Source organism: Bactrocera tryoni, chromosome 2 (assembly GCF_016617805.1).
Source record: "Bactrocera tryoni isolate S06 chromosome 2, CSIRO_BtryS06_freeze2, whole genome shotgun sequence".
Lineage (NCBI taxonomy): Eukaryota > Metazoa > Arthropoda > Insecta > Diptera > Tephritidae > Bactrocera > Bactrocera tryoni.
The window spans coordinates 12946506-12970972 of record NC_052500.1 but is presented as its reverse complement, the minus strand read 5'-3'; the positions used below and the strand labels follow the sequence as shown (position 1 = coordinate 12970972).

General features: G+C 33.2%; 4 protein-coding genes across 7 annotated transcripts; 2 read left to right on the top strand and 2 right to left on the bottom strand.

The window, feature by feature from the left end:
- Window positions 1-657: 657 nt before the first annotated feature.
- LOC120767940 (tyrosine-protein phosphatase 3) lies at window positions 658-12011 on the bottom strand. Of its 3 annotated transcripts, none has more exons than XM_040094307.1 (3): window positions 11779-12011; window positions 2181-3886; window positions 658-2081 (listed from the first exon to the last, which is right to left on the bottom strand). In XM_040094307.1, the coding sequence occupies exons 2-3, from the start codon at window positions 3797-3799 to the stop codon at window positions 1784-1786; spliced, it is 1917 nt and encodes a 638-aa protein (XP_039950241.1). In that variant the 5' UTR covers window positions 3800-3886; window positions 11779-12011; the 3' UTR covers window positions 658-1783. The 3 variants fall into 3 exon arrangements, with proteins under 3 accessions (XP_039950241.1, XP_039950244.1, XP_039950242.1); XM_040094310.1 differs by lacking the exon at window positions 11779-12011 and adding an exon at window positions 11355-11701; XM_040094308.1 differs by lacking the exon at window positions 11779-12011 and adding an exon at window positions 4073-4200.
- A 700-nt stretch (window positions 12012-12711) lies between these two features.
- On the top strand, window positions 12712-16497 carry LOC120768377 (ATP-sensitive inward rectifier potassium channel 15). The gene is made up of 7 exons (XM_040095043.1): window positions 12712-13111; window positions 13778-13842; window positions 13908-14029; window positions 14899-15294; window positions 15722-15828; window positions 15899-16238; window positions 16293-16497. The coding sequence occupies exons 1-7, from the start codon at window positions 12912-12914 to the stop codon at window positions 16338-16340; spliced, it is 1278 nt and encodes a 425-aa protein (XP_039950977.1). The 5' UTR covers window positions 12712-12911; the 3' UTR covers window positions 16341-16497.
- On the bottom strand, window positions 16417-18991 carry LOC120768376. Its single transcript, XM_040095042.1, has 5 exons — window positions 18727-18991; window positions 18504-18662; window positions 18302-18440; window positions 17436-18250; window positions 16417-17357 (listed from the first exon to the last, which is right to left on the bottom strand). Exons 1-5 carry the CDS (start codon window positions 18914-18916, stop codon window positions 16708-16710), a joined length of 1953 nt encoding a protein of 650 aa, XP_039950976.1. The 5' UTR covers window positions 18917-18991; the 3' UTR covers window positions 16417-16707.
- Window positions 18992-19347: 356 nt separating this feature from the next.
- Window positions 19348-23189, top strand: LOC120768541 (Golgi phosphoprotein 3 homolog sauron). Of its 2 annotated transcripts, XM_040095279.1 has the most exons (6): window positions 19348-19428; window positions 19557-19994; window positions 21393-21520; window positions 21595-21713; window positions 21783-21958; window positions 22027-22275. In XM_040095279.1, exons 2-6 carry the CDS (start codon window positions 19776-19778, stop codon window positions 22273-22275), a joined length of 891 nt encoding a protein of 296 aa, XP_039951213.1. In that variant the 5' UTR covers window positions 19348-19428; window positions 19557-19775. The 2 variants fall into 2 exon arrangements, with proteins under 2 accessions (XP_039951213.1, XP_039951214.1); XM_040095280.1 differs by lacking the exon at window positions 19348-19428 and having other exon boundaries at window positions 19776-19994; window positions 22027-23189.
- Window positions 23190-24467: the final 1278 nt, after the last annotated feature.

Sequence of the window (24467 nt, the reverse complement as noted above, 5' to 3'; positions counted from 1 at the left end):
AATCACCTCTTCAACTTGCATTCCTACTAAAACATAAGAGAACTAAAGCAATATTATTTTCCCTCATTGTGGACTTAGTTCGGCAGTTTAAAAGTTTCAATTGTTCGCTGGCGAACTTCCAGGCACACATTGTTGCACGTTCTCTGCTAAAACTATTCCGTTTAGGCGCCCAAACAATTTCACATCATTAAATAAAAAACAAGGTTTTTGTTACTGCTATTTTAGTTGTATTTTATATATACATACATACATATATATATATTTTTTTCAAAACGAGTTTAAACAGTTGTATTTATAATAAATTCAGTTTTACAGTCATGGATATGTAAGTACAGCTGAACACTGTGACTGCAAACTGTATATTGTACTTTCTCTGCGTTTTTTGCATTTGTTGACATTAACAATAATTTACAATAATATTAAACTTGCCGCGCCGCAACAAAAAGTTACAGTAGCAATGCCAAGTACATTCATTCATTAACAATAATTTGTTCACATTTCTAAAATCAATGGATGTGCAGGCTTCTGAATCGAATATAACAAGGAAAAATAAATAAATAAATCTTCAGGATGAAAAGAAAAGAAATTTGTTATGACATGATAAGAGAGTATAGAGAGCGCATAATGTACGAATGTCAGATATGTAATAAATAAAACTATAGTATACACATATATTTATGGGCGAAATAAATAATGACATTAACTATAATTATAAAACTAGTTTTTTACATTTGAATGAACTAAACGAAAATATTCTATGAATTATAATATAGTAACAAGCGTATAACACACACATACATATATATGTACATTTTATATTACATACAATTTTAATAGATTTTTTTATATTCAACATTAAACTAAGCTACCAGATAACTAGCATAAATACTATTTTCGCAAATGCATTTTGGTGCTCAACCAGTGGGGGGTCACATTTGCTGGACTTAAATACAAACGTGCTTTGAGCATGAATTTACCTAAACCCAGCCTACTTTTGTTTGCTTGCTAGTAACAACAAACTATTCATCTTAACACATAACTGCTGCTTAATACTATTTTGATACCGCATCATGTACAATTTAAAAAAGAGTGTGTAAAGCGACGTTGGAGCTTTTCTTTTTGATACTGTTGCAATTGTGCATAGGTATCCTTTGTTCATTTCGTCCGTCACACACACATCGTTTGGAGTTTTTGTTTGCAATTTTGATTTTCCTATTCACTGGGATTGTCTTAAATTTATTTATATAGCTTGTTGTTTAGCTTAGTGTTGTTGGTTTGGCGTTGACATGCCTTCCGTCTGTTGCTGTTGCTGCTGCTGCCGTTGACGGTGTCTTCTCTGACGCTGCACATTGTTGTAACAGTTCAAATTCGCTGTTACACGGCTGAGTAATTCTGACATGCGATTTGGTATTTTTAGGAGTTGTTGACGTCGTGGACGCTTCATGGAAACACCGTTGCGCACACAATTGCTGGCATCACTGTTCAATTGTTCCACCACAGTGGAGTGCTGTACATATGTAACGAATGTGTTTGCATGCTGCAGATCTTCGAGATCGACAAGATCTTGCAGCGCCTCCACAGACACCACACGCATATTCACCAAACCATCAACAAAATGTGCGGCAGCATTGCTTCCCAATCCAACACTGCCAGGCGCAATAGTAGCGCCCAAATTTACGTCAAACGTAGCTGCATGCAACATTATGCGACCGGCGTCACCGGCACTCACTGTACTGGTGCCGGTTACAATGGCGGCCCGGTAACTGGCCGCGTTCAGCGGACACTAGGTGTATGTAAGTAGTCTTTCATCGAGCAGTTTCACGCGCAATTTCTGTTTGTAGTGGTATTCCTTGAGGAAGGCTTTGAGACGCACTGGTAGCTCCAATTCGGATATACCGTCATAGCTGGTATTCGATACAATGGCGGCGCGTGCCAATTGTTGCAACGAGAATACTTTTTTGCGATGGAATGGTACGGTCAGCATTGGTTCGAAGAACATAACGCTACCGGGATCTTTGTAATGTTCCAATAAACCGGTCACGGTGGATGTGCTAAATACGGCTGGGTCATGACAGTCGAAACTAGAGGAAGAAACCACAAAAATTTTGTTAATACAAATATTGTTGATTTTGATGGAAATACTATTTTGCATATTCAATTAGAAAAATTTAAAATTTTACCTAAATTTGTGTCCACTCTGTTCGATACGAGCATGTAACGAACGTCCGTACTTCCGGAATGTTACCGAGAACAAGTATTCCTCTTGTGCTGAGTCGCGCAGTAAAAATGTGCCCTCAGGCTTGCCCTCAAGCAAACGCTCGGCCTCATAGCGATCCATTTTGCCCCAGTAAAAACTCGAATTAAAAATGCGCTCCAAATCTGGCACGAGGTAATGTACAAAATCTACTTGTGAGTGTACAATAGGCGACGTCGCTGTAGATAAGACATGTATGGCATTCTTCGTAATTGAAGTTTGCGTTATATTTGTGTGATCGCGACCTTCACTAGTTGTTTGTGGATTACTGCTGCATTTCTCTTCGACCTGCGCGCTTTCAGCTCTAATACCGTTTCCGATTTCCGCTACCGTTACGCGCTCTGTTGGCTTACACGTAGTTGCTGTCGCCGACGTTGTTGTTGTCGTTGGACAAACCACTACATTTATGGAAGAGATTATTAGATCTTTGTTGGATGCCCAAACGGCAAGCTGCTCATTTGCTGCCGCCACTGTTGGTGTTGGATGCGCTGCACTTGAGGTAGTTATTGATACTGGAGTTGGAGGAGTATGTGAGGTGGAAGTTGTCATAGAATTAACGTTCCTAACAGCACTATCACGCTGACAGGTGGAAGAGCTGACCGTGGGTAGTGACATTCTTACTTCACTGTTCGACGGCCGTAATTGCTTTTGTCGTAAATGCGCCTCACCTGCTACTGGCGGCGTTTTAGTAGTGTTACGGGAATGATTAGAGCTGCTATCACTGCAATGATTATTGTTGCTGCTATTTGATAGTTTGTTTAGTTGCGACTTACTGCTGCCAGAGGAGGACGTTGATGATTCTAGCATGCTTTTCAAATTCATAAATGCCGACTTGGCTTTCTGGCGTCGACTACTCACTGACGGCCGATTATGCGTTGTAGCCGGGCTCTCTTCCTTAACCTCGTAATACTCAACGTTACCAGCGCGATCCGCTTCCTGTTCTACCAAAGGTTCCGTAATGCGTAAAACATTTAAATTATTTGGAAGAGACGCTCTGCTATTGATGTTGGCATTGTTATTGTTCAACATTGAATTAATGGAGCTGCCAGCAGCTTCCACAACACCATCATCTGTGTGCGGCAGCACCTTATTCGAATTTGTATCCACTAAGCGACGATAAGTATCGTTATTCGCTACCGAGTGCGCATGTGACTCAGCTGTTGGTTGCAGTATGTTTTGTTGTGCATTATCCATCTCAGACGGCGAATGTGTTTTGAAGTGTATTTTTATAATAATCTGACCGCTTGAATTACTGGCCACTGATGAAAGGTTGGAGGTGTCAGCTATGGAATCGCTATCCAGACGTAAAATCGGCAAGAACTTATCACCGTAGACAGCGGTGACGTTACTGCTAGTAAGTGATGCTATTGAGTTTCTATAAATCTTACTACTCTCACTATTCGCAGGTGAAGACGATTTTGGAAAACGTGTTGAATGACGATGTGACGAATGTTTGGATAATTTGGTGGACGATGAGGTTTCCTTGATAGAATTTTTGTTACCGTTGGTGAGGCCAGCAGATAGTTTGCTGGAGCGGTGCCCCATCGGAAGATATTTATACAAGTTGATAATTGCTATCTATGTACATAGGTGTGTAATTATGTAGTACAGCGCAACGGAATCAGAAGTTAACTGAAATATAAAGAAAATATTGCATTGAATATAAAAATATGAGAAAATATTCAAATATATATTATTATTGATTTACTACATTGAATTTAGTAAAAAAAATTTAAATTCAGGAATCTTAGCATGTTGCATGGTAGTATATTTAGATTTTTATAAAACAATCACGGCTTATTTATGATATAAGCTTACTTTATTTATTTACGTTAACGTTGTCTGCATACGCGATGTGTTTATTATTTTAATTTAGTATTTTAGCAATGCAAATTGTTTTATACAGCCCAGAGATCAGCACACTTGTGCGGCGAAAACAAACGTGCCACTGCCTTTATAGAACTTTCAGTGTAGCTACGTGTATACATGCATACATACATGTGTATGTACATAAGTATGTGGTTAAAATCAATTCTCCCAGAAAATTATATTTGTTATCAATTTTTAACGAATCGCACACTCACCCCGATAAAAATAAGCGCACACAAGTTTGAAATTAGATTTACTCTTTACTTTCTGAGTATGCGCACATATGTATGTACATATGTACATACACACATGTGTACATGTGCAGTTTTAATTTTTGCGTCGTTCATTCATGAAAATGTCACAAATACAATGTGCAAACACATACACTTGAATGAAAAACTACAAAAGACAACAACACAATTAAATAGTACAATAAAAGTGTGTAGTTTTATAACTGTACATAGTAGCTATGTATGTATGTAAGTATTTTTCCAATAACTAAACTGAAGTTGTTGTTCTGTAAGCAAATTAAATTTTAGGAAACTTAATTTACAGGTATTTTTATATTTTATATGTCATATGATCAGATTTGACTCGGACTGGCAAAAAATATAAGTATGTAGTATGTATGTACATTTTCTTGTATTTTATTACAAATTTTTATTATCGCGGTACTTTCGGAAGTCGTTTGAGATTCAAATCTTTTGATACACGATTCCTATCCAAAATGTGTTGAGTCGATCCATAAGTGGTGTTGAGATTCTCGGCACTCTGATTTCTCTAATGCCAACGATTTTCAAGCACTGTTTCTTAAACTTGTTCGATGTAATCGTCATTAACAGAGATGGATGGACGTCTCGCATGTGGCAATTTTTGAAAGACTTCACGATCTTCAATCAACAGTACTGAAACTCCTTGGATTTATGATAAAGTAGACTCCACAAAATACCCAGCAATATTTTTTACGATTCCGTAGCCGTATTCCATTGGAAACACAAAATTTCAAGGAAACTCGTAGTTAATACCCAAACAACTGTAAAATTAATTGACATATGTATGGATATCAAACTTCACACTAACATAAAAAGTTTGTAACTACTGGAAATAAATTATATATTTAGTGTCTGCTTGCTTACTTATGTATATTATAATAATTATAACAGCCGTTTGCCTAAAAATGCACGCGTTAGGAAGATCCTTCATTCCCATTATCCCGAATCCGGCATTTTTATCCGACAAAGGACCTTCAACTCCGCAACATTTCTCATTTACTTCAAGAATATTTTCTACCGCTTACAACAACTACAAATGTACATATCTACATACATATGCTTGTTTCAAGCATATCTACCATCATACTATTTCAAATGCCTCCACATACCACTTTCCATGAAGGTACTCATCGACACAATGACTGTTTGAAATGCTTATTGTTGTTGTTGTTAGCTTGCGAGCACAAAACAAACAAAAACACAACAATGAGTCTGCAACACGAAGAACTTAAGCGAAATTTTCAAAAGGCTGATCCCTCGAATTTCTTGATCTTCGATTAATTTTTTTTTCATTTTTTCCCATTGCGAAAATGCGAGTCCAAAGAACAATGCGACAGTTGGCTCAGCAGTTAATAATTTCAATTTCGTAGAATATTGTGATGTGTGGTGCATGCTGCTGACACCAGTCAACCAGCCGAACAAGCAACTAACCAACCGTCGTCAGTTAAGCGGACCCAACAAAAAAAAAAAACAATATTGTAGTGACTCACACTGAATGGTTACCATCTGCTGTTGGACGGTTGCCGTTTACCATTAACTGTCTGCTTGCTATGCTAACAATACATGAGCATAATAATACAGAAATGTATGTATGTATGTACACACGTAAATCGAAGAGGAGCACCCAGCAGGGAAAATTTTCAATAACTGGTGGTGGTGGACATTGCTGGTTTTTGCATCTGTCGATAGTCCACACTTCTGGGAACAAAGCAGTCATATTCAAAAGAATGAGAAGAGGTAGTGGAATCTACGGAAAATGTGTTGTTCTTTTTGTAATAACCGAAAATATTGCTCCAATAATTTGGTGGAATGTTGTTGAGGTGACAATACTTGACTGGTTAAGGAGTTATTTGGCATATTTTGAAGTATGTAGTTTACAATTTTTTTTTAACACTATCGACTTAGTATGCGTTTCTTTCGAGATAGTCGGATTACAAATAAGTATGTACGTACATCTTGATATAAAAATTTGCTCTATATTTCAAAATTAGCCAGCAGTCCTTATCTCCTCGATTTTTATTAATTTTGTGTTTGACTAGAACTTGCAATGTTCCTACCAGTAAATACTGTATACAAGTGAATAGTATGTAGAAATGTACATAACATATGTATGTATGTTTATTGAAGTTGCAAAAAGTCAAGTATTCCATCATAACTTCTAGTATAATTGGTTTATTGAAAGGGCGGTGTCAAATCGCAATACCAACACATGTATGTACATATGTACAATAACATGTTATGTTATCTTAGATTTATTATGCATCTATGATATCCATACATAAGTGTAGATATGCAGACAATTTACAGTTTTTCTGTAAGTACAATATTTATAAGCATGATGTTGTTTACCCGTGCTCGGCACTTTCAACCAGAAATGCTTCCGCAGAAATGTATTTAATGGATTTTTCCGTTAATGCTTCCAACAATTTCCTCGTAAAATTCTGGTCACTTAACGCTTTCACACAAAACAAAATTCGAGTTCAAACAGTGGTAGGTACATATCTACATAAATATGTATGTATGCAGCTACATTCGTATCTGTGTGTGTGCATATCGGCTTTTGTTTGTGTGCCGCTTTGCTACTACGAGGAATTCATATGAAATTTCAAACCCACTTCATTTTCTGTTTCTGGAATACGAATGCATTCTATAGAAAAGTAAATGATGTTCTCGTTGTTGTTGTTGTTAAGTGCAGTATTAGCGTGCAGTTGATTGTGTACTTTGAAGGCAGAGAGTATGAGCAAAAGAAATTTTCTTGAGAACACAATCAAGCGTCATTGCACAATTTTCAGAAACGAACTCAAATGTACATAAACGTATGTACATTCAAAAATGAAAACGTATTAAAAAGAAAAATATATACATACACTCATATAAATATAGTATGTCTGTAATTAAGAAAAATAAGTCGTTTCATTTCAAACAAACAACACTAATAATTTCTTAAGAAGAGTGATAGTTATTTGAATTCTTCGGATTAAGCGATCCTTTGAATGAAATATTAGTAATGGCTCATTTCGAACCAACTTGAAAGAAAGTATGTGCACATAGAGAAGCATTGAAAATATTAGCTCCATTATTTGTATAATAAAAAGTTGAGTGCAATTCAAGAACAACGGTAAAAACTTGGCGTATCTCGTTGATTTCTTTGCAACTGAAATTTATGTATATGTATAACAAAATTTTACTTTTTATACCCATTGTACGTTTGGTTAAACGACTTCTATCTAGCATTATCTCTAAAAAAATCCCACATGTGCCAAAACAAATGTTTTTCATAGATGCAAAGCAAAAAACATAAATGTATACACACAGCTGCATAGTTAGTAGAAATAACAACAATAATTGACCGTTTGTCTCGTGCTGCGTTTTAAATGTAAAAGACCTTGACAAACATACCGGAAAATTGCTTTGATATCCTTTTCGTAAATAACTAAATAAATGCGAACACGCAGTTTATGTACATACCATATGTATATTTGACAATAGTAAACGAAAAACCTCCGACCTAGTTTGGAGTTAGTGACTTGTACACAAAAATCCACACATTTTCAAAGTAATATAAATATTTACACACTCACACACACGTTATTTTTTGTACAGAGCTTCGGATACAATGTTGTAATCGCAGTAGAACGACTATTCGAATAGTACTAATCCGTTAATATTCACACGAACGGTTATAAACCGGATATTCGTATAAAGAGTTTTCAGGTTATTATAATAACAAATATTAATAGTTTTGTTCTAAATAAAATTAGGCACAACAAAATTCGTCGGCCCAAACATAAAAATATAGTTGCAGTTACATACACACATACATATGTATGTACATACAAGGTGCATGACACTCACCATGTTTTAGTTGGAAATTATTTTTGTATATGGATTTGTATACATACATACATACATATAAGTATGCTTGTAGATAAAAACACCACAATCAATTTAGAGTGCAGTGATTTCGCAAAATAATTTAAATTGACATACGCCTGCGGAGGGCAGGTGGTTACGGCGAAACAGTCGTTTGGGTATTCCAGGAAGCTCTCATCCAATTTGTGTGAGTTTGCATGTAGGTCGTTGCTGAGTGCGTGTTGGCGCAAAATTCAAGCGAATCGTTAACAGTATTGCACGGATTCTTCTTGGAACTTGTTAAAATGATGAAAAGGAAACGGTGTTGAATATTTCAGCGTATGTTTGTGTAGATATACCATATGTAGCTAAAATTGCACAGAAACTATGTACATACATATGTATGTGTTTATAGTAGCTTATATGCATATGTATGTATGTACATATGTATGTAACACAAATAATGGATTATCAAAAATAAACTTATGAATTATAGTCAATAAATTTCGAGGCACAAATTTCGGATGCTTTCGATAATAATATGTAAAGAAAGAATGTATGGAATTGTTTTCAGTATTCGTAATAAGAAAATTTTTTCATAGTTTTCTTTCGACATTTTCATTTTTGACACTTAAGTATTACCACATAAACAAAAGACAAAAATAAATACGTAGTAAATACATACATACTTTCAATACCGCTGCCAGGTTGTTTACAGGTTAAGTTTTATATAAAAAAAAAATATAAATAAAAAATCATACATCAGCTGATCGCTCAGGGATCTAAATTATTTCATTTAGACGTTGATGTTCCATTTCAAAAACTGCTAAAATTTTCACAACATTTTCTGGGAAAATTTTTATAGTATAATAAATATATCGACTATATCTGTCAATACTTCTTAAATTAAAGAGCATAAATTGCGTGGTCTTTCTTCGGAATCTGTTATCAAAAGCTCTATGCCGCTTTTCTTGGAAGTTCTCCGATTAAACGTGAAATGTATGCACCGCATATAATTGTATAGGTATGTATATTTTACCTATGCGCACATGTATAAATACGTATGTACATGAATTTCTTACTTAAATACTTTGCCAATTTCTAGGAAGCAATATCTATTCGATCACACAAATATTGGAGATTAAATAACTAATAAATGTACGAAGGTCGTTCAACGCAAGAGTGTAGATAACATTCGTTTTACTTATTGCAAACTATATAAACATACATACATATGTACATATGTATATTAGCAAGTATTTTCGTATACACTTATCAATCAAGTTAATTTTTGCTAAGAAATAAAATAATTAAGTATATGTATGTATATACACATACATATGTACATATGTATGTATGTATGTTTTATATAATTGAGTTTAGCTCTCATATGAAAAACAAGTTCAGATAAATAATTAATCCATAAGCAAATATAAAAAATTAAATTTACGAGTCTGTGCACCACCGTGTTTATTTGCTTAAATATTATTGTTAGCAGAATTTATATTATTAATGCAATACTGAATAATAATACGAATATACATATGAATATACATATGAATGTATTTCTATTTAATTGGCACAATTTAATTTGAATACCCATTTGAGACTTTGTTATATTATATTACCAATACCCATATATCTATATATATTTATTCATAATTTAACACTCAGTACTTTTACTTCAAGCCATGCCAATGATCTTACTTTTGTATACATTTATAGTCAATTAAAATTTCCGATTAAACAGATTTTATAGAATGATTTGAGTATAACAAATTTTACTCATAATAATTCTCTATGCGATAACAAATTGTGGTTTCTAAGAAATTGTTTACTTATATACGAAAACAAACGTACATATGGACGATGATAAACAATAAAGCCATGAAAGGATGACTTATACATATACATGTATCTATAAACTGTAAACGTATGAATAATTCTTATCAGTTGGAGAGTTAACAAGCTACAAGAATGTTCTTTACCCTATTATACAGTACTATGCTGATTACTCATAAATGCATTTCGCTTGACAACATCATATTATCATATATTTATTATTTAGGTATAAATTTAATAATTTTAATTGGAATTCCCTAACAATTATTTGGACTATCTGGGTATTTTGTGCATTTATTTCTTTTCTAAAAGTTACGCGTATGTACATACATACGTACATACATGTACATATGTATGTATGTATGTGAGCGATGAGACAATAGACAATTGCTCATTACGTTGGACTTAAAAATAATTAGCGCGCACGAGTCACGAGTATTGTTCCTATTAATAGTATGATGTCACAACCGATGACAAGCCTCCAACGCTTTGAATATATGTATGTATTTAACGTGTTTCCACCGTCCATATTTTTGCAAGTACATACCAACAAAGTTATTCAGAGAAAATGTTTTAACCCATACATATTTATATGTATGTACATATGGTTTAGCAACAAGCTGAAGTGCACAAACACTTTTATAATTGAAAATAAATTTAAATATTAGACGTTTACATAAATATGTATATATGTATGTATGTAGATACCATATAGGAAGTTTGATTGCATTTTAATACACCTGAATTAATGTGTAAGCCATTATTCGTGGAACAAGAAGCAAATATTTGCTGATCTAAGTAGCGACAAATAAAATTAACGCGAAAATTTATTTTCTTTACTTTTTCACTTTGACATTCACCAACTAATTTCGCTTCCATTGTAAATTCACAGAAACAATTAAAAATTTCCCACGAATTGAAATAAAACGACATGAAGTGTATATTTCTCGTTTTTTTTTTTCTGCCACACGCTGATACTCATATAATACAATGCACACAATACCACACTCGCACACCTTTTCTTTAAGCGTTGGCAACCGTGAGTCAATTCTCAGCTGCTGTTGGGCTCTCATTTTTTTCATTTACGCTCTTATTCGATTTGTTTCATAGCTGTATATGTTTATACACAATTATACACACACATACACAAGACTGCCGTGCATTGCCATTGAATAAGTGGCGCTCAGCGTTTTCCGTTGGCCACACGGCACCCCGCGTATTTTGTTCCCATCATTCACACTTTACCAAGTATTTATTTTTCGTACTGTGTTGTTGTTGTTTGTGTTGCCTTTGCCGTGATGCCATGCCGTCCTCACACAACGCTGTAATTTGTTGTTGCCTCTGGCTGTTTTTGCTGTTGTCTTGTCTGTCACTTCTGAGAATTCGGTCTAAATTAGAAATGCGCTTCTCGGAAATTGGTATCTGAATGCGTCAATAATTTTTGCTTCTTTTTTGGCCGTTTTCTGCCTTTTGATTAAAATTTCTTGGAATTTTTGCTATTCAACTAATATTCGATATTTAGTGTACACAATTTTTAATCATATCACAAATTATTTTCGCGATTTTCACTGCACAAATATGTACTTGTAGTATTTCTATTTGCACCACATTCGTAGAAATCATTCCGCAATCAAACCACCAACAATGTTGCGCAAACTGAATTTCACGATTTCTCAGTATTTTATTTACCTGTATGAATTGCACTCAGCTCCTCAATAAGTATTTTTCTTAATATGATTTTATTTTGTACACATACACGAAACTATTTAATACATTTCAATGTTAATTGTTTCGTTTTTAATTAGCACCTTTTTACTTTAATGTTACTTGGGCAATTGTCAATATTTAACTAAATGCAATTTCCTGTTTTCACAATATTTTAACATTTATTGCTCTATGAATTTAACCAAACGCCATACTTGCTGGCACTGAAAACTGGTACTGAATTAGTGAAAAGGGAGACCGACTATTAGCAGGGTTGCATTTCAAGAAATTACCCTGAGTGCTGCCAGATGCATAAAATTGGTAGCTATTATTGAATTTGGCAATGGCGTAAGCGAGTAATGGCGGAAGTACAACACTTGGAAATGACAAACAGTTATACTGTACCGCAAATCCGTTATTTTAAAACAACATAGCTTTTATTAATGCATTTTAAAGCGAGGAATATCGTAGTTTGTTTTGTCTATAGCTTTGAAACAATAATAAAAAAGAAAAAAAAATAGAGAGTTGTAACACTCACTCAACTTTTTACACAGCCATACATATACATACTTCAAAACGGGAGTGATGTTTGTTTTGTACCTATTTGTAGTGCATAATACAGTGCTGCTGCAAAGAAAATAAAACATGCACATAAAATTACAGAAGTATTGTTTAAAAAGTCAAACTTATTTACTATTTGAAACTATGAAACAATTTCCAATATTTATTATATTTAAAACGGTCCTATTTAATTTATGTACAGTGATATGCAATCAATCACACAGTTACATATTTTCGTGCGTGAATCTCTTTCGAGCTTTCTATGTACTATAGTTTTTAGATAATACTATTTGCCATAGCACAATAATCTGGTTATCAACAAAAGCGAATAGTATGTCTTGAAGACGAATATAATCTTGTCAGACCTTAGTTTGCGTTTGTAATTTCAACAACAAACAACGTGAAGCAACAGCCACAGCAAGGCAAGTGCTGACTGTGCGTCTTTGTAGTTGATTTAATTTAATTGCCTTCAATTGGATTTGAAGCTTCGTCACAGCCTGAGTGAGTGGGTGGACAATTAAACATTTCGTTATATAAACAGCTGTAGCCTTCAAGACATGGATCAAGCTGATAATCCACAAATACGTCGATCCATATCGATGCCGGTTAAACCGCGTCCTATTGAACCTAAATCACTCAAGCGTTCGGAAGAAAAGGAGCGCATCAACGAATCGGCCGACTATTATCCAGAGAGTCCAATTGTGCAGCGCCGAAAGAAAAGCGATTTGGATGGACATATAAGCAGAAGTGCTAACAAGTGAGGATGCTTTAATTAATGTGGAACAACTTAAGTTGATTTAGTTGTACACACATTATAATGATAAGTGTATGCGTATGTATGTGTGTATATTTTGTTCGACTTGAGTGCTTTAACTAAATTTATGTTCTGAAATCTTCTGAATTTAAATTCAAGTTTTTAATCTATTTATCTAACTGTGAGTCATGCTTGTTAAGTTTTATAAGCAGCTACCGACAATCTCACATATCGCTTAATTTTGTTCTAAGTTTGTGTTTACACAGATAATGAAGTATAACTGAATAACAGTTAGAAGAAAAAAAAAACAATTATTTTAACTGAATGATTTTACGGGTATTACGCTATGGTCACTACCTTGCAATTATATTCAAGTCAAGGTTTATCTATGTGCATATGCAGCTACATGTCAACATATGCACATTTTTATAGAAGAAAAAACATTTCACATTTCTGACAAGTTTTGCAAATATTAGTTTGTGGACTTTGCCACGATGTTTTGACTTTAATGCTTACTTAACTATTAGACGTAGGACATTTTTAGAGTGATTTATGAATTCAAACTTGTACACTTATATAAATGTACATACATATGTATGTAAGATGCACTGTTATTTTGACCGGATTAATGCTCACATGCATTCGCTAATATACCGTTAATCTTTCCAGTGTGCCTTGTGCAAGCGATTGGGCTGGGAGTACAATCGAATTGAATCGTGATTGCCGTTACAGTGGTAAGTTAGCGGATTCTTATTTATAGTCGTACTCCTTTGAAATTCTAACACGCAGATTAATGTAGATCCAATGTGTTCGCGACATCGTCATCATCGTGTCATAGAGAAAAGTGGCCATGAGAATGTCAGTTTTCGGCGTATACCACAGAAATCGTGGCGCTATGTTAGAGATTTGGTAACAACAATGGTAAGCGCGTTAACACGTTTATTACCAAAGAAATGTCTTACAACAGCACCTACAAATATGAAGAACACAATAACACCAGCATCAACTAAATTAAGTTTTGAACAATCGGATTTAGAGTCATGTACGGAAGATGATGCATACAGTTATTCGGACACAAAGCAAAATAATACAAATGGAAATTTTCGCATTTAAAAGTGTATGCCCGGCTGAAAGCCATAACAAATCGCATCAACTGAAATTAAACTGAATAGTAATAACTAAAATAACATAAGCCACCACTGTACAAATATATGTATGTATGTATCTATGTTTTGAACATATGTATGTATGTCCTGTATTTTATGTGCATGCACTTTTGTATATACATATGTACATATGTATTATAGTTTTCGTTGAAACTAAGCATTTATCAAATACTAGCCAAGTTATATAATCACAAATACTCAAACAATATGTATACAGTTATTTGCACTAATGTTAAATTTTGTCATTTGTTGAAATAAATCACCATTAACAACTAATTCATAGTTTTCTCTTCTTATTACTACTAAATTTGATACAATATGTTTATATAATAGTTTGAGAGGCATTGTATGCATAAAGGATAAGTATATGTTCTTTACAAAAATTTGGCGCCACCATTCACTGCATACTGCATTGCTCTTGTATATACATACATATGTGCATACCAAAGTCGATATGTTCATTTGCACTATTTTCTCGGTAAGCAAGTGCCGCACTTTTCAAATTTAACAGCATTTTTTTGAAAACTAAATTCCACTCTTGATTAGCCAACAGCTACCTCTATAAGTAAATCAATGATTATAAGTATATGTATATATAATTATGTGTGTATGGTATATGCTTAGATTGAACTAGATTGGAAATATATGCTGACGATTTTTGTTGGAACCTACTTCCTCACATGGTTCTTCTTCGCCTTGCTCAACTATATGGTTGCCTACTCGCATGGAGATTTAATGTTTGACGAAGTCACCGGCGAGCGTTTGGGCGAGGGCAAGGAACCATGTATTAAGGGCGTGTATAATTTCGTCTCGATGATCATCTATTCGGTGGAAACACAGACCACAATTGGTTTCGGTGAGAAATATGCGAGTGACGAATGCCCGGAAGCTATATTCCTATTCGTTTTGCAAATGATATTGGCTATTGGAATTGAGGGAATGCTCGTCAGCATGGTATATGCAAAGACGGCAAGACCAGCAAAGCAAATAACGAAAATGAAATTTAGCGACAAAGCGGTGGTAAGTACACAAAAAAACATAAGAAAATAATAATAAAAATAAAAAAGAAACAAAAATAAAATATAAAAGAATTTAAAAAATATGAAAAGAGTTAAAAAAAAAATAAAAAAACATAAAAATATAAAAAAAATAGAATAATAAAAAAATAAAAATATAAAAAAATATAATAATAAAAACAAAAATATATGAAAAATAAAATATATATAATAAAAAAATAAAAAATATAACATAAAAAAATATAAAATATAATAAAAAAAATAAATATGAAAAATAAAAGAAAAAATAAATAAATATAAAATAAACAAAAACAATAGAAAAATAACTAGAAGAAGAAAAGATAATCTAAAATTTTCGAAATTTTCGGCCTTTTCCACTCAAAAAACCGCATAACATTTCGTTTTGCTAGAAATAATTATGTACTTTCCAGATTTGTTATCGGGATGGCAAACTTTGTCTCTTATTTCGTGTTTGCGATCCACGCAAGCAACAAGTCATAGAGTCGAAGATACGCGTTTATCTCATAATGGAAAAAAAGTAAGACCTGTTACCAGTAACAAGTGTAGAAATATATCCTTAATACACCTATTTTAACTATTCCTTTAAGCACTCGCGAGGGCGAGTACGTGCAAACACGCACTGAACTGAAATTGGATGGCAATGGAGAACAAATTATTGTCTGGCCAGAAATCGTATGCCACTACATAGATGAGACCAGCCCTTTGTACTATTTGAAGTCGGCTAAAGATTTGAATGAAGCACAATTTGAATTGTATGTGTCGATTGTTGGTTGTTCTGCCGCAACTGCTATGGTAACGGAGGCACGCACTTCCTATGTGCCATGTGAAGATATTTTCTGGGGACAGCGTTTTGTCAACATTATCAACTACGACTCACGTAATGAGCGTTATATCGTTGACTACAGTAATTTCAATACAACTATATCGGTACATTTAATATTGGTCCACAAATTCAAAGAGTTTTACAAGTTTTCTTTACAGGTCGACATGAAAACTATTGAACAGTCCTGCTTGGAGAACAAGGCTTGAATGAAAGTAATCGAAAAAACACAATTTGTGTTGCATATATAATTTTTTTTAGTTTTCAAATGCATAATATTTGAAGTAATTTTTTAAAACTCAATTTATTAACTGGCAAAACTTCATATTTGCGCTAATAAAGTATACAATTATGTTAATCATTTAATTATTATTTAGTTAATTCTTATTTCTATGTGTATGATTTCTGTTTGGCAGCATAAAGTCTTTTTTTGTGGAATTATGCAATAAATGAAATACAATTTCGTTTTAATAAGTCTCTACTCAGTGCGTTTTCTTAATTCACTACATTACATTTTTGTCTACTGATCTTCGAGATCAAAAAAAAACAATATTTTTAATAAACAAAGACATTTACCTACTTTTTCTCCAAGATTTGCTGTAGCTGTGCTTTCAGTAATTCGTTTTCATCTTTCAAACGTAAAAATTCGTTGACAAAAGGATCAGTTTGCAGCAGATAGCTTAGCGCATCACGTATATCTTCACTAGTGTTCATTTGCCGCGCCCAAATGTCAGCTATTTGCGTAAAAATTTGCCACTTATTTTGCTCAGCATTAATTTTTACTTCCGATTCTAGTTTTTTAAATCGTGTATTCATTTCCAAGCGCAAATCTGCGATGTGCTTTAAAATATCGCCTGGTGTGGCAGTAGTATTCACCTCTTCTAAATGATTATTTTCAGTAGTATTTAGAGTTTCTACATGATTATTTTCAGTAGTATTTACAGTTTTTTCATTATTATTTTCGTTGATTACTTCTGACTTTATTTGATCTAGTTTCTTAACTTTTATGTTATCTATCGGTGTGTGATTCGGTGTGCTACTGTACGCATTTAATGGTTTACCCAGTTGACCGTGTGTGTCGAAATCCATTTCCGCATTTGATGGATTCTCTTTGTCACTATTGCTGCTAACATTGTTTTGATGTAGAATGTGAGAGGATTCCTCTTCTTCAATTTGTTTCAAATTAGTAACCAGTTTTGATATACTATTCCGGTCGCGTAGTGGAGCTGTGGGTGTTAATAAGAGTGCAAAAGTTACAGTTTACTTAATCAGGAAAGCAATTTTTATTTATAATGGGAACTTACTCGTAAATTGTTTTTTGCCGTCCTCAAAGTTCTTACGTCGTGTATTTACATAATCGAAACTCATATTTAATTTTCCATTGGAAATGTTTTCAGTCGATTTTTCTGTAGATTCATTGAGGTTTTCACTGCTCCCATTAAGTTTCGATGCGGTTGGGGTGGTATCCTCGGTTTTTGGTTTCCGTCCAAGTGTGTCCCAATCAAAACTGTCACGTCGCATTGTGAAACGAGCCGACATGCGATCTAATTTATTCGCCTGAAAATCTAGGAAATCACAAAAGGAGTCGCGTTGTCGCATTGTTGCGGTTGATTTTTGTTGTTCGCCAAGATATTCCGTTGGACTGTCAGTATTGTTAGCTATTGTACCGCTGAAACTTGAAGTAGTGCTTCCGTCATCTTCAGACAGCGGCACAAATGATAGCCTTGTAACAGAACAATCATGCACTTTTTTGGTGGCTAAACATTTTTTAACACTCCGTATATCATATGAAATCAATTCACCCTTTAAATTTCCTACACAAAAGTATGTGCCACAACCACTCATTGCCACCGTTGACAGTGGATGAGGATGATTTAGTTTCATTTGTGGTGTTCTACGTCGCGTGTCGAACACATTAACAATACAATCGTAACCGACGCTTATTAGAGAATCAGGTGTTGCAGCAGACATGCATAAATCGCGACAAGGCGAAGCGTGTGCATCATTTAAATTAAATATTTTGCGTTTAGTTTGCAAATCATAAACTGTTACAGCGCCCTTAAATGATGCTATAGAAAATTGGAAACGTTTGGTTGGGTGAAAGCGAGCCAGAGTTGAGCTAAGAAGAATATATTAGAAAAGAATTAAATCAAGGCTTGTGTTTACTTACTTGCCATCTATGTTTACGCTATCGATTTTTGTCTTTGTTTTAGTTCCGTATAAGTTGATTTGGCCATTTTCAAACACAGAAGATATATACTCATCCGTGCCATTGTAATCCAAATACAATACGCTATTACGATTATTATCTATACAAATAATAAAATATTAAAGAATGAATATATCATTGTTAAAATATGTTGAGTACTAACCGGCTTTAAAGCGATGTATCAGCTCAGAGTTTTTATAATTGTATATGCTAACTTGCCCATTTACTCCACCAAAAGCCATTTCTTCCATCGATTGCTTTGCGCAAGCGGCACTGTAGACATTTCCGATATTAAGTTTGCGCACTCGTTGAATATTTAAATCTTTATATAAAAACATTACTTTTCTGTAGATAACAAACTTTCATATGCTATAGGGTATGCTTACTATTATTGCCTTTATCCTTAATTCGCATAATTTCCAGACCTGACTTTTTGTTCACCTCCAGGAAAATACGCTGTCGGGCGTAAAACTGAAAATCCGTTGTTTCTCCATTTGCATGCTGATAAATAGATTTTGTATCTAAATTACTAAAATCCGAAAGCACAGTAGTCTTTCCCGTTGATATTAAATACATTTCCCGAGATTATTTAAGTGTGCACTTTAAGAAAACACAATTTTAAGCAGCAAGAACACCAATTAAATTTCAATTTCAAACATTTATATTGATTTCTGACTACTCGTATTGCAGCGACAGCTAGCGGCAAAAAAAAAGGGAAGTGAAGAAACCCTGACAGATGCAGTGGTGCCATAAAACCATATTACTATTGACAATTATTCTTATGAAAATAGTACTACTTCTTAGTACTTCCTTATCTTATTATACATTTGATAAAATCAAACAGAGTTGGTTTTTGTAATATTAGATGTACTTCGAAATTAATGGCATTCTCGATTGTCAAACGTATTGACATACACCTGCTGAAGCAAATTGTCCAACCAGCACAGCTGTTTCTGCCAGGTATTGGTTTAACATTGGCAATACTGGCTGTCAAAGAGATATCTGTCGTGGAAGGAAATGTCAGAATTTAGAGGAGGAGAAAATTTACGACGAAAATAATTTTTTCCTCTATCCAATCGTAAATATCGGTAATAAATCGTAAAATTGTGTTTTTCTGCAAAGTGTGTAGCAAATTTATAACCATTCTGTAAAAATAAAAAAGATTTATATTGCTCATAATAACTAAATAAAAATAAATAGCTATAACTTGTTACAGTGAAGTGAAGTGACACAAAAGTAACATAGAAACGGAAGGAACAGTAATAACAGCAACAAAGAAAAGGTGTAAAACAAAACGTAGCGGAGCGCCACTTCACCAATTACTTACGAATGCACTGACAAATAAAATTTGCGTATATTTCTACGGGAAAAAATTAAGTAAATAGCGACATAATAAATTGAAGTTTTCTTTTCAATAAATAATATAACATATAAAATGAACCGGAGTGATGGTTTGGTGAGACGAGCCGTTAAAACACGGGATAATGGAGCTGAAGGTGGTGCTGCTGGCCTAAATGCAAACACACCGGACGACGATAACGATTTGAATAATAGTAATAAAGATCAAGAGGACAATATAGATGATGGAGATTCCAAACAGACACGTCTAACACTCATGGAAGAAGTGTTGCTGTTGGGCCTAAAAGACAAGGAGGTAAATAGTTGTGGTGTAGCGTTATCGGAATTCTGGAATTCTATTAATATTATTGCAAATGCCGTAATTATTTAGGTGCGGGAATTATAGGTAAAAACAATAATGTAGAATTGAAGTTATGATAAAAACACTAGCAGTTAACGAAGACAAGTGAGCCAAAGCTCAATTCATCAATGTGGTGCGATTAACACGTTCTTCACTTAGAATTGACGTCTTTATATCTATCTGCCTTTAACTTTTCAAACTGTTATGGCAATGTCGAGCTTCTGCTACCTTCATTAACATTTGATGCGGTGGCGGAACATTTTTATATTTGTAGTTGCCTCTCTGTTTACGAAGTGTGTTAACATTCAACGTAGGCACATATTGTCTCTTTGTTTTCATTTTCGCACCCTTTAATTTTTTTCATATAAAGTTCACTGTGGAATGTACATATCTATGTACTACAATTGTGTGGATTCTATTAAATGTTAATTTAACTTAATGATAATAAACATTAATGGAATTATAAGAAAACAATTATTGTTCTAATGTAAAGTGTATACTAAATAGTTCAGGTGTACTTCATTTGATTTTTGACTGAAAATTTTGCAGAAATAAGCGTTTTCTTATTATTGGCGTTTGGCATCAATGACACACATAAAGAAAATAGAAATAAATCAATTAACAATTACCTCATTTTCGAATTAAATAACGGCTCAATAAAAAACCCTTAAGATAAATATAGAAGTTTTTTTTTAATTCCTGAAAATATACCCACACAAATGTTTGATGCCCAAAGAATTTCTTTTATCAAGTAAATGACTGAATCGCTCTCTTTCTTATCATTAAACAAGTATTTCTTGTTATCACAAAAAACTAAAAAAGTATAGTATGCTTCCAAATATGAAATTTTTGGAACTATGATTAATATACTACGACTTACGGTTTTCCAATTTACTTCTTTAGATAATAGCAGGTGCCTCGTTATATTTTTAAAATAACTATTAAAATGATTAAAATAACTGTTAAAATAATTAATTTGTTATTATTTTTTTATGTACGAATATATGTATATTATACATGTATGTGCGTATGTATTTATTTCCATCATATAAATAGTTCTTGTGTATGCTAACAAATTTTAATTATTTTAAGTAGTTCCTTATGTTTTAACCAAGATTGTGATAATAACAGTGGTTTCATTTCTTATCACCAAATTTCACTTCCGCTTTGCCCGGACGCTCGCTCACTTAGAAATCTATTCTTACATAGACCTTATGTATGTACATACATATGTATATAGTTGGTGCTTACGTATATTATGGGTTTGAAACTGATATTATTTGAAATGTATTTGGTGCTTTACATTTTTCAATTTTTCATCTATTAATACATATATTCTTGTTCAATTAATAGGGATACACATCTTTTTGGAATGATTGCATATCGAGCGGTTTACGTGGCTGCATTCTCATTGAACTCGGTTTGCGGGGTCGTGTGATGATGGAGAAAACGGGTATGCGTCGCCGTGGTTTGTGTTCCAGGTAAAGCAATTATAATAAATTATTATTATTATTGTAAAAATTTAAATATTTAAATTGCTATTTTCTGTTTATAGAAAACTCGTATTGAAATCAGATCAGCCGACTGGTGATGTGTTACTCGACGAAGCGTTAAAACATATTAAAGAAACAGATCCACCAGAAACTGTGCAAAGTTGGATAGAATATTTGAGTGGTAACTAACTGAACGCGCACCAAAGGAAAAAATCTTAATCAACAATTGTTAATTGGCTTTAAATTCTAGGCGAAACATGGAATCCCTTGAAATTGCGGTATCAATTGAAAAACGTGCGCGAACGTTTGGCAAAGAATTTAGTGGAAAAGGGCGTGTTGACAACAGAGAAACAAAATTTTCTACTTTTCGATATGACGACACATCCGCTTAGCGATAATGTGGTCAAATGTCGTTTAGTGAAAAAGGTACACATTATTTATAATTATATGATTTATTTTCATATATGTATATGTCTATTTCGTTTTCACCACAGATACAAGACGCCGTACTTTCCAAATGGATCAATGATCCACAACGCATGGATAGACGTATTTTGGCCTTAATATTTTTGGCGCATGCTAGTGACGTAATCGAAAATGCATTTGCGCCGCTAAATGACGATGACTATGAATTGGCCATGAAGCGTGTGCGTGAATTGTTGGATTTGGATTTTGAAACGGAGGCGGCCAAACCGAACGCAAACGAAATACTTTGGGCAGTGTTTATGGCTTTCAGTAAATAAGATCCTGTTAATTATTATGGGATTGAATGATGAGCAATCACGCTATCTGCCAATGCCACTTTTATATATATACATGCATACATACACAATATACATAGTTTACAAAAATCTAGTAGACAAAAAAAAACCAACAAATGGATTTTTCTAACATATGAGAATAATTACTATCATAAATTTATATTATGAATATGATGTATTTAATTTTTTCTTGCGAAATGCCACTACATACAGATACTTTTCCATTATTTACAATTGTTGTGAAAGATAAAAAATTTAAATAATAATAATAAAAATATACAGCTATACATAGACACATAAAGAAAAAAAGAAAACAAATTTGAAATAATGGAAAAATAAAAAAATTAGAGAGGTAATATTGCATAATAAATAGTATTTAAAAAAAGAGTAAATAATATTAGCATTGGTAATAAAGGACACATATATTTGACAAAAACAAATCAGACGAAAAATGCAAGAGAAACAAAATCATAGATAACAACACAAAACAATAGGTATTTTATATAGATAATATTACATATATAACGCAAAAAGAGTTTGAGTTTCACAAAGACATCACTAAAGTCGAAAGATTTGGAGAGCCAAGCTCAAAATCATGTGCTTTTTTGTTTTGTAAAAAATCCTTACTAAATTTGTTCCAAAGTTGCAGACGTAATATCTGATATGCAAGACACGATTTTGAGAACTCTAAACGTCTGTGGATTTTATCTCAATGTCTCTGTGTAGTAAGCCACAAAAATGTTAAGAATAGTTATTGCAATGTGAATATAAGAAAATATTAAAAAATACGGAAACAATTGAGTATATTATGTAACAAACGAATAACGACAACTGCAATGTATTAGTAAGACAAGCACTGAATAATAATTTGCTGTTTAAAAAAACTTCAATTGAAATATAGCTGTTTAAAGTTTTTGTTGTAGCCACTAAACGCGTCATTTTATATTACACACCGTTTTTATATTTTATTTTTTTTTATTATATTTCATTTAGCGCCGCTTCAAATTGGCTGAAGATAATTTTTTAAATTGATTGAGCACTTCTTTCTTAAAGAAACAACAAAAAATTGTTCCATTTTCCAAACTAATTAAATTTAAGCATATATACAATTTATTTTCTAAATAAATTCATATTTTATCTTGAAATATATGTAAATAATACTGCGTACTTTTATGGGTTAATATAAAATAAGTGAAAACATTCATATATACTTACAATATATATTCTTGTAAGCATACATACACACATATGTATGTGCGGTTTGTAAAAACCACGTATACTATAACAACAGCAAACCACACCACTACACACCCAATTCAATGGAAGAAACTTGCAACGCAGGCACGCAGTTGATTTGAAAACTTGTTTATATTGCTACAAATATAACTTTATGTATTTGTAAGTATATATGTATACCCCTACAAACATATAAGTTCATATACTGTGTAAAGCAGTTGCAGTCACTCAATGCATTCACAAATGCAGCAACAAATGATATAACCATTGAGATGAAAACATAAATAGAGCAATACGAGTACACTTGTCTTGTCTCAGCAATATCGAAGTGTTTTTGAGGCAAATAATTTCATTTAAAATAATAAAATTTCATTTGCATGGTCTCCATACATATTATACACACTGTATATAAAATAATGACATTTTTAATTTGTTGCATTTTCCTTTGCAGCGCTTAAGCGTAACGGTAATCATTTTAGGCAAGTTATTTGGATAACCAATTGATTTGCGAAACATTTTATTGTTATTCTTGTTGTATTGCCGAGTAGACGTTACTTGGCCAGATAAAAAATCCGGGTCCGTTCCGGTTACGTAGATCCGATTGTTGTGTGATATTATTGTATATATGTATGTTTGTACATAAAAATATAATTATTTATTGTTTAATCAGCTGCAGTGGCTGACTTTTATTTATACTGAAATAGTTAAATTTAGTTTAAAACTGAAATGTGTTTTGCTTCGGCGTTCGTTGCTCCCAATTGAAATGTTTATACAAGTGTTTCAACTCCAATTAACAGATTGTCAAGTACTCTAATACCCTTCACATATACCAAAATTTCGATAAAATTATTTCGTTCGATCGGTTTGTATGACAGCTATATCTATGCTATAGTGGTCCGATATAAAAAAGTTTGTTTGAATATTGTATATTTGTCCTT

Excerpts from the sequence above, each read along its gene's own strand:
- LOC120767940 (XM_040094307.1), bottom strand. The coding sequence starts at position 3,799 with ATGGGGCACCGCTCCAGCAAACTATCTGCTGGCCTCACCAACGGTAAC. Across the intron at positions 2,082-2,180 it reads CAGAGTGGACACAAATTTAG|TTTCGACTGTCATGACCCAG; the intron begins GTAAAATTTTAA and ends TTCTTCCTCTAG.
- LOC120768377 (XM_040095043.1), top strand. The coding sequence starts at position 12,912 with ATGGATCAAGCTGATAATCCACAAATACGTCGATCCATATCGATGCCG. Across the intron at positions 13,112-13,777 it reads ATAAGCAGAAGTGCTAACAA|TGTGCCTTGTGCAAGCGATT; the intron begins GTGAGGATGCTT and ends TAATCTTTCCAG. Across the intron at positions 14,030-14,898 it reads GAGATTTGGTAACAACAATG|ATTGAACTAGATTGGAAATA; the intron begins GTAAGCGCGTTA and ends GTATATGCTTAG.
- LOC120768376 (XM_040095042.1), bottom strand. The coding sequence starts at position 18,916 with ATGTATTTAATATCAACGGGAAAGACTACTGTGCTTTCGGATTTTAGT. Across the intron at positions 18,663-18,726 it reads TAAGGATAAAGGCAATAATA|ATTTAAATATTCAACGAGTG; the intron begins GTAAGCATACCC and ends TTTTATATAAAG. Across the intron at positions 18,441-18,503 it reads GATACATCGCTTTAAAGCCG|ATAATAATCGTAATAGCGTA; the intron begins GTTAGTACTCAA and ends TTATTTGTATAG.
- LOC120768541 (XM_040095280.1), top strand. The coding sequence starts at position 19,776 with ATGAACCGGAGTGATGGTTTGGTGAGACGAGCCGTTAAAACACGGGAT. Across the intron at positions 19,995-21,392 it reads TGGGCCTAAAAGACAAGGAG|GGATACACATCTTTTTGGAA; the intron begins GTAAATAGTTGT and ends TTCAATTAATAG. Across the intron at positions 21,521-21,594 it reads CGCCGTGGTTTGTGTTCCAG|AAAACTCGTATTGAAATCAG; the intron begins GTAAAGCAATTA and ends TTCTGTTTATAG.